This window comes from Camelina sativa, chromosome 8 (genome assembly GCF_000633955.1).
Source record: "Camelina sativa cultivar DH55 chromosome 8, Cs, whole genome shotgun sequence".
Lineage (NCBI taxonomy): Eukaryota > Viridiplantae > Streptophyta > Magnoliopsida > Brassicales > Brassicaceae > Camelina > Camelina sativa.
This window is the reverse complement of record NC_025692.1, coordinates 26,038,666-26,050,474: the sequence shown is the minus strand read 5'-3', so window position 1 is coordinate 26,050,474 and position 11,809 is coordinate 26,038,666. Positions and strand designations below refer to the sequence as shown.

Here is an 11,809-nt window from a genome sequence, read left to right as displayed (position 1 = left end):
GAAATCTGATTATTCCAAAACCGAACAGTCTAATTTGTAGTGTCGGTTAGACTTAGTAGATCCACTTTGCAAATGGCATTGTTTGTAAATAGTTTGAAACCAGAGACAAAATTCTCAAGAGTGTCCTTTTAACAACACACACAGCTTTGATGATGATGAGGTCAACTTAAATCACATTCATTGACAAAAAGAAAAACTCAAAACTTTATTAAGATCTCTTCTAAAGTTTCGATTTTTTTGTTTCCTTTTCTTAATTGTAAAAGCGACGATGTCAGGGTACCCTCCGACGAGTCAAGGTTACGGTTACGGTTATGGCGGCGGTGGTGGAGGAAATCAACCACCGCCACCTCAGCCACCTTACTCATCTACCGGAAACAATCCTCCTTACGGATCATCGACCACCTCCTCAGCTCCTTACGCAGTTCCTTACGGAGCACCGAAACCACCGTCGTCCTCTTCCGCGCCTCCTTACGGATCTCCGAAGCCTCAGTCTTCGTCGTACGGAGCACCGCCTCCTTCAGCTCCGTACGCGCCTTCTCCTGGAGAATACAACAAGCCGCCAAAGGAGAAACCTTACGGAGATTACGGAGCTTATCCATCGCCTGGACCTTCGGATTACGGGAGTTACGGTGCTGGTCCTCGTCCTTCGCCGCCGTCCGGTCACGGCGGAGGATACGGAGCTACTCCACAGCCTTCTGAATACGGTGGTTACGGTGGTCAACCTCGTCCAGCGTCGTCTGGATATGGCGGCGGGTACGGAGGTTATCCTCCTCAAGCATCTTATGGAAGTCCTTTTGCTTCTCTGATTCCGTCAGGTTTTGCTCCGGGAACGGATCCGAATATAGTGGCTTGCTTTCAAGCTGCGGATCAAGATGGTAGTGGCTTCATTGATGATAAGGAGCTTCAAGGAGCTCTCTCTTCTTATCAGCAGAGGTTCAGTATGAGAACTGTTCATCTTCTTATGTATCTTTTCACCAACAGCAATGTCATGAAAATTGGTGAGCTTTCTTCTATATGCTTTTGATTGATTCCACTAGGAGTGTTGTTGTTAGTTTCTCCAAGTTATCCATCTCTATGATTCTTGTTCAGTAACGTTATCATGTCCATCTCTGTCTTGGATGCAGAACTCAAAAGATTCATACTTTGTCAATGTTTTTGTATGACCATGTTGGTAATTTTAACAATATTTGTGGACTTTTCCATGAATAACGTGCTACCCCACTGTCTCTCTATCATTTTGTTGAATCTCTTGGTTTCATTATTTTAGTTCTAGTTGAATTTATATATAATCATTCTATAAATAATCATTCATTTGTCTGGTTTTGAGTTGGNCCAACAGCAATGTCATGAAAATTGGTGAGCTTTCTTCTATATGCTTTTGATTTTGATTCGACAAACAAGGAGTGTTGTTAGTTTCTGAAGTTATACATCTCTCTGATTCTTGTTCATTTACGTTATCATGTCCATCTGTGTCTTAGATGCAAAACTCAAAAGATTCATACTTTGTCAATGTTTTTGTATGACCATGTTGGTAATTTTAACAATATTTGTGGACTTTTCCATGAATAACGTGCTACCCCACTGTCTCTATATCATCTTGTTGAATCTCTTGGTTTCATTATTTTAGTGCTAGTTGAATTTATAAATTATCATTCTAGTTGCATTCATTTCTCTTGCTAGCCTGGTTTTTGAATTGGTGTCCTGTACTGACTTGAGAAGTGTTCATGTTGTAGGACCTAAGGAGTTTACTGCACTTTTCTACAGTCTTCAGAACTGGAGGGTGAGTTTTTAAATGTTTTCAATGGTTTCATGAATCTTTATTGGGTTTGTGCTAGTGATATAGCATAGCAACATTGTTTGGAAGTTCACTCATGTGGTTTGTTTTGTGAATGGTTCAGTCCATTTTTGAGAGGTCGGACAAGGATAGGAGCGGCAGAATAGATGTAAATGAGCTGAGAGACGCGCTTTTGAGCCTTGGGTTTTCGGTTCCTCCTGTGATTTTGGATCTGCTGGTTTCCAAGTTTGACAAAAGCGGAGGAAAGAACAGGGCCATCGAATATGACAACTTCATTGAGTACGTTATTCTTTCCGTACTCTCTTTTCTTCTTCTTGCTGTGATCATTGCTCATTTGTTAACGGTATATGTTTTGCCTTGATGCAGGTGCTGTCTCACTGTTAAGGTACGCTCGCTCTCATTTACTCTGTTGCTCTCTCATACAGCTCCTAGATAAGTGTGCCTAGGACAATGAAACTGAAACCTTATTAGTTACAGGAATTACTCTTAGGAAGAGTTAAAGTCAAACTTGTCTCTCAACCCGAATATCTAACTCCATAATTTACATTATGCTAAGTTTGTTAATATTCTCAAATGTGGTGAGAGTAGGGGTCAGAACAGCAATGAGTTTGCCTTTCACTACTGATTGCATCTGAGACCGCAACAGTTAATAGTCGGTTCTTCTTACAATGTGGTTTGGTGATCCAAGTGTCGTATTTAGAAGTTAGTAAACTGATCTATAATATGATGGAAACTGCAGGGGCTGACAGAGAAGTTCAAGGAGAAGGACACAGCGTACTCAGGCTCAGCTACTTTCACCTATGAAACCTTCATGCTTACCGTCCTCCCCTTCCTCATCGCATAAGTTTTTTACGGTAACCTCAACCTGTTTGCTCATCTTGAGTTTTCTTTGTATGTTCTTTGTTGTGTGAATGCTATTGTTAATGGAACTACAGAAAGCTTTTTCGGTTTAGTTGAACTTAAAAGTTTATAAAAAAATACATCTTGTTATTATGGTTGGATACATTATGGTTGGATATATATTATGGTTGGATATAAAAAAATACAGAAAGCTATTGTTAATCAAACAACACATTATGGTTGGATATATTACATCTTGTTTATTGGAAGAAAACTTTATGCATATAGAATATTGCATAGTTTTGAATTTTAATAAAAAGAATAATTAAAAAAAAAATCAGTTATGGCCACCCCAATTTACATCTTCAAAATTCTTTTTCGAATTTTCTTTGAATGAAAATTAGGGCTCGGAGTTGCCTTGTCCTATAAGACAGTCTCAGTAAGGATTAACTCGTGGTATTTGTATTTTTGGACTTGGACTTGGACTGGACTGCTCATTTAAATAAACCAGACGTGCGTGAAGGGGTTGAGCCGGTCTTGCGTTCTTCTCATAACCCTAGTTATCAACAAAACATGTTTGATTAAAAAAGCAGAAATTCAAATGTGTTCTTGGTAAATGTTTATGTGAGAGTCTCGTATAGTTCTTACACCGCGACGAGCATCGGTCAATAAATCAATTTGCTGACGCGAAACAGTCCCCACCTGCATTATTGAACAGGGAATCAGATTTGAGTCGGGTTTTTATAGATTCTGGATTCTTGAATTCAGTTACAATTTGGTTTTTAAGTTTTGCTAGAATTATTGTTACCTTGCTGATGATGGTCCACATGACATCTTCCGTGCAAGGAGGAGTCGTGAGCGAACCACTATATTCATAAAATTTTGTAAGATCCCATCCAAATTCTCTTGGATCTATCTTTCCAATGCTGATCTCTCCATCTTGTGCGTCAGCAATCTTGTTGATCTTGTCCATTATCTACCGAAATTGTTAGAAGATAGAGCAAACAAATAAGTAGAGAGTTTCTTGAAAAGGATATAATTAACGGTATCCTAAACACAATCGCGGTAAAAAAAAATTACCCGTGAAATGAAAGCATTTGGTTCGCCTTCTCTGAAGAGAACTCCAATAACTGCTAAGTGTCCTTCTGCACTTTTGTGTACCATGTGAAGTTCCATGGCAAATCTAGAACCAAATTTAGGTTTGATATGTATTAGCTCCTATATATTAGAAATGATGTCAATGTTTTGTTTTGTTTTCCCTTACCTCTCTCCATTGAGAAAATGCTCTGAAGGTGCGTGCCAGTGGCTTTGAATCAATTTATAGTCGGTTTTATTGATCACGATCTTCCCTGCGTCCTCTTGCCATTTAACCTGACGTGCAACATATCAATCTTGCGGACTAATATTGATAGAAAATCTATATATTAGGTTTTTTTTTATTGGCTCGAATAATTTACCTTCATGTCGAATCCACGGTTCTTAAGAATAGCCTCTACTGGTTTGTAATATGTCTGAAGAATCTCTGTGGAATTGTGAACAATGCGTGCTATTTTTGGAGTAAGATCGATTGGTGATTGCCTCTTCCCCGTCCCGCAAATTTTCCATTCAGGCTTCATATCGCACCATTTTGAGGGATCGGCTATCTCACCGGGTTTGTAATGAAATTCAGTATCTGAATCATCTGGTAAAGATCAGGGAGAACAAGTGTCAAATATACTTCTCAAATCATACGTTGCGTTAATGTTCTATATATCTTGTGCTTAATCAATTCGTAGGAATCACAATGGTAACATATGATAATGTTCAAGGAGAGAACAAAAATTGAGATTTTACCTGCTAGAGATGAAGAAGAAAGAGCAAGAAATGTTACAAAAAGGATAATGGTTTTCATCTTTTGTTTTTTTCTTAATTTTTTTTTTCTTCTTCTCACAGAAAGGATAATGGTATTCTACATTCGTCAATTTATTGATGTCTTATATAAAAAAAAAAAAAATTAGGCAAATTTAGGAGTCTGTCTAAAAATCTCAATAGTTCTAAGGTTGAAATTTTTTTGTTAATTTTTAACTCTATATTCTATTTTAATATGTGATAGTCTATTTAAGAAACTTTTTAATGGTTATATTGGGTTATGACTCTATTACCTCTTGAAGATGCCTATTATTTAGCAATGAGGTCTAATTTTAAGCCAAACTTTGTATACTCCATTTTCTTTTTTATAAAACAGCTTCAGATAGTAAAGCTCTACAATTTGTGAGACACCAATTATGTTCACTTTCTTTTGTCAACGAACTTATGTCAATTTAGGGTATTCATATATATATATATATATATATATATATATATATAACCTAAAACCCTAGTAGGCTGCGAAAACAAGTAGGCACCCAAATTTTTAACATGAATGTGATACACTAATAGATCGGATAGGCCAAATTAATGTTTCAGACTTCATACATTAAGTATTTGCTCTATATAGAGTATACCAAATAAATAAGTTCTTACATTAAAAATGATGAAGTAAAAAGTAGAAAACACCACACAATTGACAGCCTATGAAGTATGAACCCTATATAATCATGTTCGGAGCATTTGTCCGTTAAATGTCAAAATAGCATGCATTGTAATAGAATATGGACCCAATATTATTACAATGATGATTTCTTATCCTCTCTTTTGATCTGTCTCTTGTCGAATAGGAAGTAATCACTATTAAGATTTGTCACCTTCTTTTGAGTTATCTTTGTCTTATTGCTTAAAAGCATCGTAAAAGAAGAACATAATAATGGAGAAGCCACATGGTCCGACTATGGCCTAGGGAAACCATCACGTTACCAGATTTGGAGATAGGGTGCAACAAAACTTTATGTTTCTTCTCATCTTTGAGATTACGACTTGGATACTGGTTAGCCTATTTTGTTGGGTCGGGTTTTTTCTATTGATGTGGATTATTTTTGATAGACACAACTCAAATTTCCTTTTTATAATTAGGAAATTCTGAATTGTTTGTCCAAACATGAACGCTCTTTGATTAATAATCATACAAGTCAAGATCACAATGTAAATCATAGAAGTCAAGGTTCTTCTGTAAAGTTTATTACCTTTCGAAATTATAAGTAATTAACCTAGAAAACAATATATGATATCATTTCAGAAGATAGCGCACTCAATTCGAATTACCAAATCATAAAGAAAAATGGGTTTTTTTCTGTTTGTTTGAAAGTCTTTAGGACCAAAATTCGAACGCTAAACCTTCAAAACTTGCTTTGGACATACATACAGAGACTATAGACCACATCACAAAAATCTTGGATTTTGGAAAAAGTATATGAAGATAGACCAAAAACCCTAAATCCTAATCCATTCCATTATATGTTGATGATGACTTAAAATTTCTTGTATGGATTTTTTAATGTAATAGTTGGGTTCCACAAAATCAAACTTTAAAATATAATTTGAAATTCATTATAAATTTTGTTAAGGAAACCCGTATAGGCCACTAATTTTTTTACATGTGTAAGAACGTCATCATGACATTTAAACGAGGTAGATAGAACTTTCTCAGACATAATAACTAACTCATGACACCTCTCTCAAATCTCACGTATATATATATACACAAAGAGCGAGACTTGAGCCAGAGCACTGAACTAACTTGCAACTCTGGTTTTTCAACGTCTATAAAAAAACAAAGAACCAAAAAGATACTTCAATGGCGCAAACTACTGTAACTGTAGTGGCGACCAAACGCGATGCTCTAGATCCTTACATCAAGATTCTTCAGAATCGATCAAACGACATCGATGTCTCCTTCTCCTCGTACCTCAAGCCAGACAACAACAACGAACAACAACAAAGACAAAAGGAGCATGAAGATACTGAGCTAAGCATCTTCGAAGCTCGAAGTTACTTTAGCGAAAACGGAAGCAACGATAGATGCCAGACGAGGAATCTTAGTGGTCCAAGATTCTCTTCGGTTTCATCTGCAAAAGTGTCTTCTTGTACCGTAGGTCACACGGCATCCTCTGAAGCTAGCTGGAACAGCCAAACCGGTTTGCTCTCTAACAAAAACCGCCAAGGATCGGACCGAGATGGACGTGGAAGCAGCAAGAAAGGACCCAGATGGTTTTTTAGACGCAGGGCTTGTCCCTGTTCTAGCTCTAAATCGGTTCAAGTCCAAGAATCCAAACCAAGAATCGCAGTGCCCAAAACCGATTCTGACCGAGCCGTCTCTGACCGAGTCGTTCATCATCATCAGACGATATCTTCGCCTGAGCCAATAAGATTAACGATCCCTTCAAACACTGTGACTAGGTCCATCGATTACACCGCAAACAGAGAAGCTACAGCTCCAGTTAGTAATTTTAGTTTCCCAACTCTAAAGGAAACTACACAATCATCAGAGAAACCGGCTCTTAATCTGAATAAACCGGTTCTAAATCAAATTGAACCGGCTTTGCATCCGATTAAACCGGTTCTGAATCCCACTAGTCCTAAGGGAACCACCACAGACGAGGAAGCCACGAGCGACGCTAGCTCCGATCTCTTCGAGATAGAGAGATTCTCTACTCAACCCGCAGCTCGTCCGTGGGTCCAACCTGCATCCCGAGACTCGATAGACGAGACCATGTCCGAGTATGGATACGAGCCGAGTGAAGCAAGTGTTACATGGAGCGTTATGACCGCGGAGCCAGCCACGGCGGTTGCGGCTAACTTCTCCAGAATTGGTTTGTCGTCGTCTTCGTCGCTGGAGTTTAGCGGTAGCGATAAGAAGAGAACCGGGTTGCTGAGCTGTCGTTATGAGAAAGCCGTTATGGTTAGCAGCGGTCAGCGGTTGGTGCAACCGCTTAAGAGCGTTACCGTTCGGAACGATGTCACGGGGAAGGTGTTGTGCAACAATGGTAGTTCTAAACAATGCGTGACAAGTCGAGATATGCTAGATACCAAATCTTCGTTCTTGGTTTAGGTCCGGTTTAGTCCAATTATGTGGTGTTTTGGGTGCTTCTCCTGTAAAATTGCTCTGTTTTTTGTTTCGTTTCGGTAATATACTTGTGTAATGAAAGATTGTGTTGTTGTGAGGTAAGCAAAATCAATGTGTCCTGTATAATAAGACACTAATTTATCACGTTTTTTTTTTCAAGAACTGGGGTAGAATCTGAATTGAAATCCAAACTAATTGACAAAACTAACGTGTATTAGATTAATGATTTTGGATGATTTTATGGAATTTAGGAAATTTTAGATTTTGAGAGTTTTGAGTGGAATTGTGAGATTTTTTAATATCAAAAATATATAGAAAAAGAGTTTGTGATTTGGTAGATTTAAAAGAAAAAACTTTGGGTGATTTTGGAAGATTTTTAGAACATGTTTGAATGCTTTTTTGGGGTATAACTAAGGAAGTCATGAGTTAGGCTTGTAGAGTCGTAAATGATGTGAAGATGGTGCTAATATCATAAATGGTTCGTCTCAAAAATACTTTGCCGTTGCGTGCACGAAGTCGTTATGGTATTGACGGTTCTATGGGATTATAAGACAATTTCGTTTGGTAAATTGACATTATTTTTCAACAATGTATACGTTATATACGTTCGTATATCACAGAATTAAAAATGTCCCTCGTCTCCTACCTTAGATTAGCTAGATAGATTAGGTCAAAATCTTTAAGAAAATGACTTCACTTTTGAAGTTATGTATATATCCAAGTTAACCAAAATTGATCATTAACTATAATATATAATCCCTGGGTTTTGTTTAACTTCAATCTTGAGGGTTACAATTACAAACTTTAAACACCATTACACTTCTGGTGGGACCATGAGAGTCCATGACTCAGGATTTAATTATGTCTATCTAAAAAGTCTGATTTAAGATATAGTTTCTTGCTTGAAAGCATATTAATACTAAAGTCAAGAGTACGCCATTAGAAAATGTTCCATAGCTTAAAAGCAAACTAGACCTGTGAAATTAAAAATATATATTAATATAGTGTGTAAGTAACTTGACCCTCACTACAAGAAACCTCAATCATAAATACACATTAGCTCCAAAACCACAACACTGCACATGATAAACTAAACACACACACACACAAAAACACCTCAAAAAACATTTTGCCTAACTCCCCTTTACAACCTTCAGGGATCAAATCAAGAAACTCAATGGATCCACAAGGGATGGCCAAGAAAAGACTAGCTGTTCTCGTCGGCTGCAACTACCCTAACACAAGGAACGAGCTTCACGGTTGCATCAATGATGTTTTAGCAATGAAAGAAACTCTTCTGACCCGTTTCGGATTCAAACAAGAGGACATTGAGGTGCTAACTGACGAGCCAGAAGCAAAAGTGAAGCCGACAGGTGCCAACATCAAGGCTGCTTTACGTAGGATGGTGGATAAAGCTCAACCCGGAATTGGAGACGTCTTGTTGTTCCACTACAGTGGCCATGGAACTCGTATTCCTTCGGTTAAACCTGCTCACCCTTTCAAACAAGACGAAGCCATTGTTCCTTGTGATTTCAATCTCATCACAGATGTTGATTTCAGAGAATTGGTCAATCAACTTCCTAAAGGAACAAGCTTTACCATGATCTCTGATTCTTGCCATAGTGGTGGTCTCATCGACAAGGAGAAAGAACAGATCGGACCCTTTTCTGTCTTCAGCAACATATCTCCGGCCATGGAGACAACTAATAAGACTATAACATCACGTGCCTTACCCTTCAAGGCAGTCCTTGACCACTTGATTTCTCTCACCGGAATCTCAACTTCCGACATCGGGACACACCTACTTGAGCTATTTGGCGGCGATGCTGGCCTTAAATTCCGGTTACCGGCGATGGATCTAATGGATCTTTCGGAGACTATGACGGCCCGTGAAAGACACGTGGATTCTGGGATACTGCTAAGCGGGTGTCAGGCGGATGAGACGTCTGCTGACGTCGGCGTTGGCAACGGGAAAGCGTACGGAGCGTTCAGCCACGCGATTCAGACGGTGTTGAAGGAAAATGGAGGTGCCTTGAAGAACAAGCAACTAGTGATGATGGCTAGGGATGTGCTTGAGAGACTAGGGTTTCATCAACACCCTTGTCTCTACTGCAGCGACCAGAACGCGGACGCGACGTTCCTGTCTCAACTTTGATTTGTTGCGACCAATTGGATTAAGCTAATGAATTGAACCGTTGCCGTTTGTTTTATCACGTTTGTGTTTGGGCTTGTGCCTTGTTGTGGTTTAAAAAGAAAAAGGACGAATAAAAGTTGTTGATAATTAATTTATCAGGCTCTTAATTAACATGCTAAATTATTGTTTTTGGTGCTATAGAAAAAGGTTTAAAGCTTTTCTAAAGAATGTCCTAATTGTGTTACCAAGTCTGTTGTATTGGAGCTTGTACCACCAACATCTTGGGTTCAAAAAACAACACAAATTCTCTGCTACTGTTGGTAGAAAGTATCTTGAGCAGTTTCTCCACAAGAGGTAAAGCTTCATTTCATTAACTGTTTTAAGAAGCTAGGATTATGCACATGTTCTAATACACTCAGGACTGGACATCTGTAGCGTGAAGTTTATGAGATTGGACATCCACATGCGAATCCATAATCCAAATAAATTTTAATCCACAACCAGACATGCCAATTATATAGGTCACATAAGTGGAAAAACTATATTTTGTTGTGAGAAATTGCTTGTTGGGCTGGGTTTAGGTTATCCATAATGGGAGGTTTTAAGAAGGGTTTTAGTGGAGAACGAGGAAAAAAAAAATCAGATAAAAGGGGAAAAATATAAGAGAGCCTCTAATTTAGTATACTCGTTTATGGTTTAAGAGCCATACGTGTCACTACATCGTTGGCCAGAAAAAAAATAGAAGTATAAATTTTTTTCCCGAACGATCGAATATTTTCTTTCTTTCCCCTCTCTCTCTCTTTCTCTCTCGATCGAAGTCCAGTAAACGAAGGAGAAGTAATCAAACGCTATGGAATCAGAGGAGATTGGTCTCGGATTAGATAAGCAGGGGAGGAGATTGAATCTGGGGAGGCCAATCGGAGGATATTGAATCAAATCTGAGATTGATTGGTTTGATATTTGAGAGGATGTCGATTCATTCGGTTGAGGTTGAAGCAATTGGAATCAGAGGATAAGTTTCTCTGTTTAGTAGTATGAATTCGCGATTAGTTAAAGGGATTAGGGTTGTTTGGATTTTGTTCAAATTTTAGGGTTCTTGCTTGTCTCGCCTCTGTTCCGATATGATGCATATTTTTGGTGGAAATTGTCATTTTATTGTTGGTTTAAGAGGAAGCAGAAAAGCTTTGGTTCAGTTTGTGTTATTGTTTGATTACCACAAAGCAAAAAAGCTATAAGTTTGTCTTGACTGAAGCTATGTTGCAGGTTATACATGATCATAAGCTAGTGAAGTTGTGATCGCTGGTGGAGGAGTATCTGAAACCAGGTCTTTTGTCATGCTCGGTTCTGTAGGCTCTTTCGTTTGCGGCTCCCTCAGTGCTTTCTTTGCATATGTCCTCAGCGCAGTCCTAAGCATCTACTACAACCCGGACCATGAATACATGATCAAACAGATTGATAAGTATTGTTATCTCTTGATCGGTCTCTCTTCCGCAGCACTTATCTTCAACACGCTCCAGCATTCTTTCTGGGACATTGTGGGTGAGAATCTGACCAAGAGAGTCCGTGAGAAGATGCTCACTGCAGTACTCAAGAATGAGATGGCTTGGTTTGATCAAGAGGAGAATGAAAGTGCAAGAATCGCAGCTTGGTTAGCTCTTGATGCCAATAATGTGAGATCCGCCATAGGAGATAGGATCTCAGTAATTGTGCAGAATAAGGCATTGATGCTAGTAGCTTACACTGTTGGGTTTGTTCTACAGTGGAGACTAGCGCTTGTCCTTGTCGCAGTCTTCCCTGTTGTTGTTGCTGCAACTGTTTTACAGGTTTGTGTTCTTACAAAGCAAATGTGTACTCTTATTGTTGTTCTTACATTTTAACTTTGTTTTGTCTATGGAACAGAAAATGTTCATGACTGGATTCTCGGGAGACCTCCAGCTCGCTGGTGAAGCCATAGCTAATGTCAGGACAGTGGCAGCTTTCAATTCATTCAGAGGCAAAAATTGTTCGTCTCTACACTGCAAACCTTGAACCACCATTGAAACGCTGCTTCTGGAAAGGACAG

The 11,809-nt window shown here is 38.6% G+C and overlaps 4 protein-coding genes across 6 annotated transcripts; 3 read left to right on the top strand and 1 right to left on the bottom strand.

Annotated features, from left to right (window-relative positions):
* LOC104708704 (probable calcium-binding protein CML50) lies at positions 102 to 3,263 on the top strand. 3 transcript variants are annotated; one of them, XM_010425315.2, is made up of 6 exons: positions 102 to 998; positions 1,734 to 1,780; positions 1,899 to 2,074; positions 2,162 to 2,180; positions 2,535 to 2,649; positions 3,147 to 3,263. In XM_010425315.2, exons 1-5 carry the CDS (start codon positions 269 to 271, stop codon positions 2,637 to 2,639), a joined length of 1,077 nt encoding a protein of 358 aa, XP_010423617.1. In that variant the 5' UTR covers positions 102 to 268; the 3' UTR covers positions 2,640 to 2,649; positions 3,147 to 3,263. The 3 variants fall into 3 exon arrangements, with proteins under 3 accessions (XP_010423617.1, XP_010423618.1, XP_010423616.1); XM_010425316.2 differs by lacking the exon at positions 3,147 to 3,263 and adding an exon at positions 3,040 to 3,058; XM_010425314.2 differs by lacking the exon at positions 3,147 to 3,263 and having other exon boundaries at positions 103 to 998; positions 2,535 to 2,796.
* Positions 3,041 to 4,569, bottom strand: LOC104708705 (alpha carbonic anhydrase 3). Its single transcript, XM_010425318.2, has 7 exons — positions 4,469 to 4,569; positions 4,093 to 4,316; positions 3,900 to 4,006; positions 3,716 to 3,818; positions 3,444 to 3,611; positions 3,284 to 3,337; positions 3,041 to 3,191 (listed from the first exon to the last, which is right to left on the bottom strand). Exons 1-7 carry the CDS (start codon positions 4,524 to 4,526, stop codon positions 3,072 to 3,074), a joined length of 834 nt encoding a protein of 277 aa, XP_010423620.1. The 5' UTR covers positions 4,527 to 4,569; the 3' UTR covers positions 3,041 to 3,071.
* LOC104708703 (protein PHYTOCHROME KINASE SUBSTRATE 4-like) lies at positions 6,295 to 7,667 on the top strand. Its single transcript, XM_010425313.2, has one exon. The coding sequence runs from the start codon at positions 6,345 to 6,347 to the stop codon at positions 7,596 to 7,598; it is 1,254 nt and encodes a 417-aa protein (XP_010423615.1). The 5' UTR covers positions 6,295 to 6,344; the 3' UTR covers positions 7,599 to 7,667.
* LOC104708701 (metacaspase-9) lies at positions 8,695 to 9,902 on the top strand. Its single transcript, XM_010425312.2, has one exon. It carries the CDS (start codon positions 8,791 to 8,793, stop codon positions 9,766 to 9,768), a length of 978 nt encoding a protein of 325 aa, XP_010423614.1. The 5' UTR covers positions 8,695 to 8,790; the 3' UTR covers positions 9,769 to 9,902.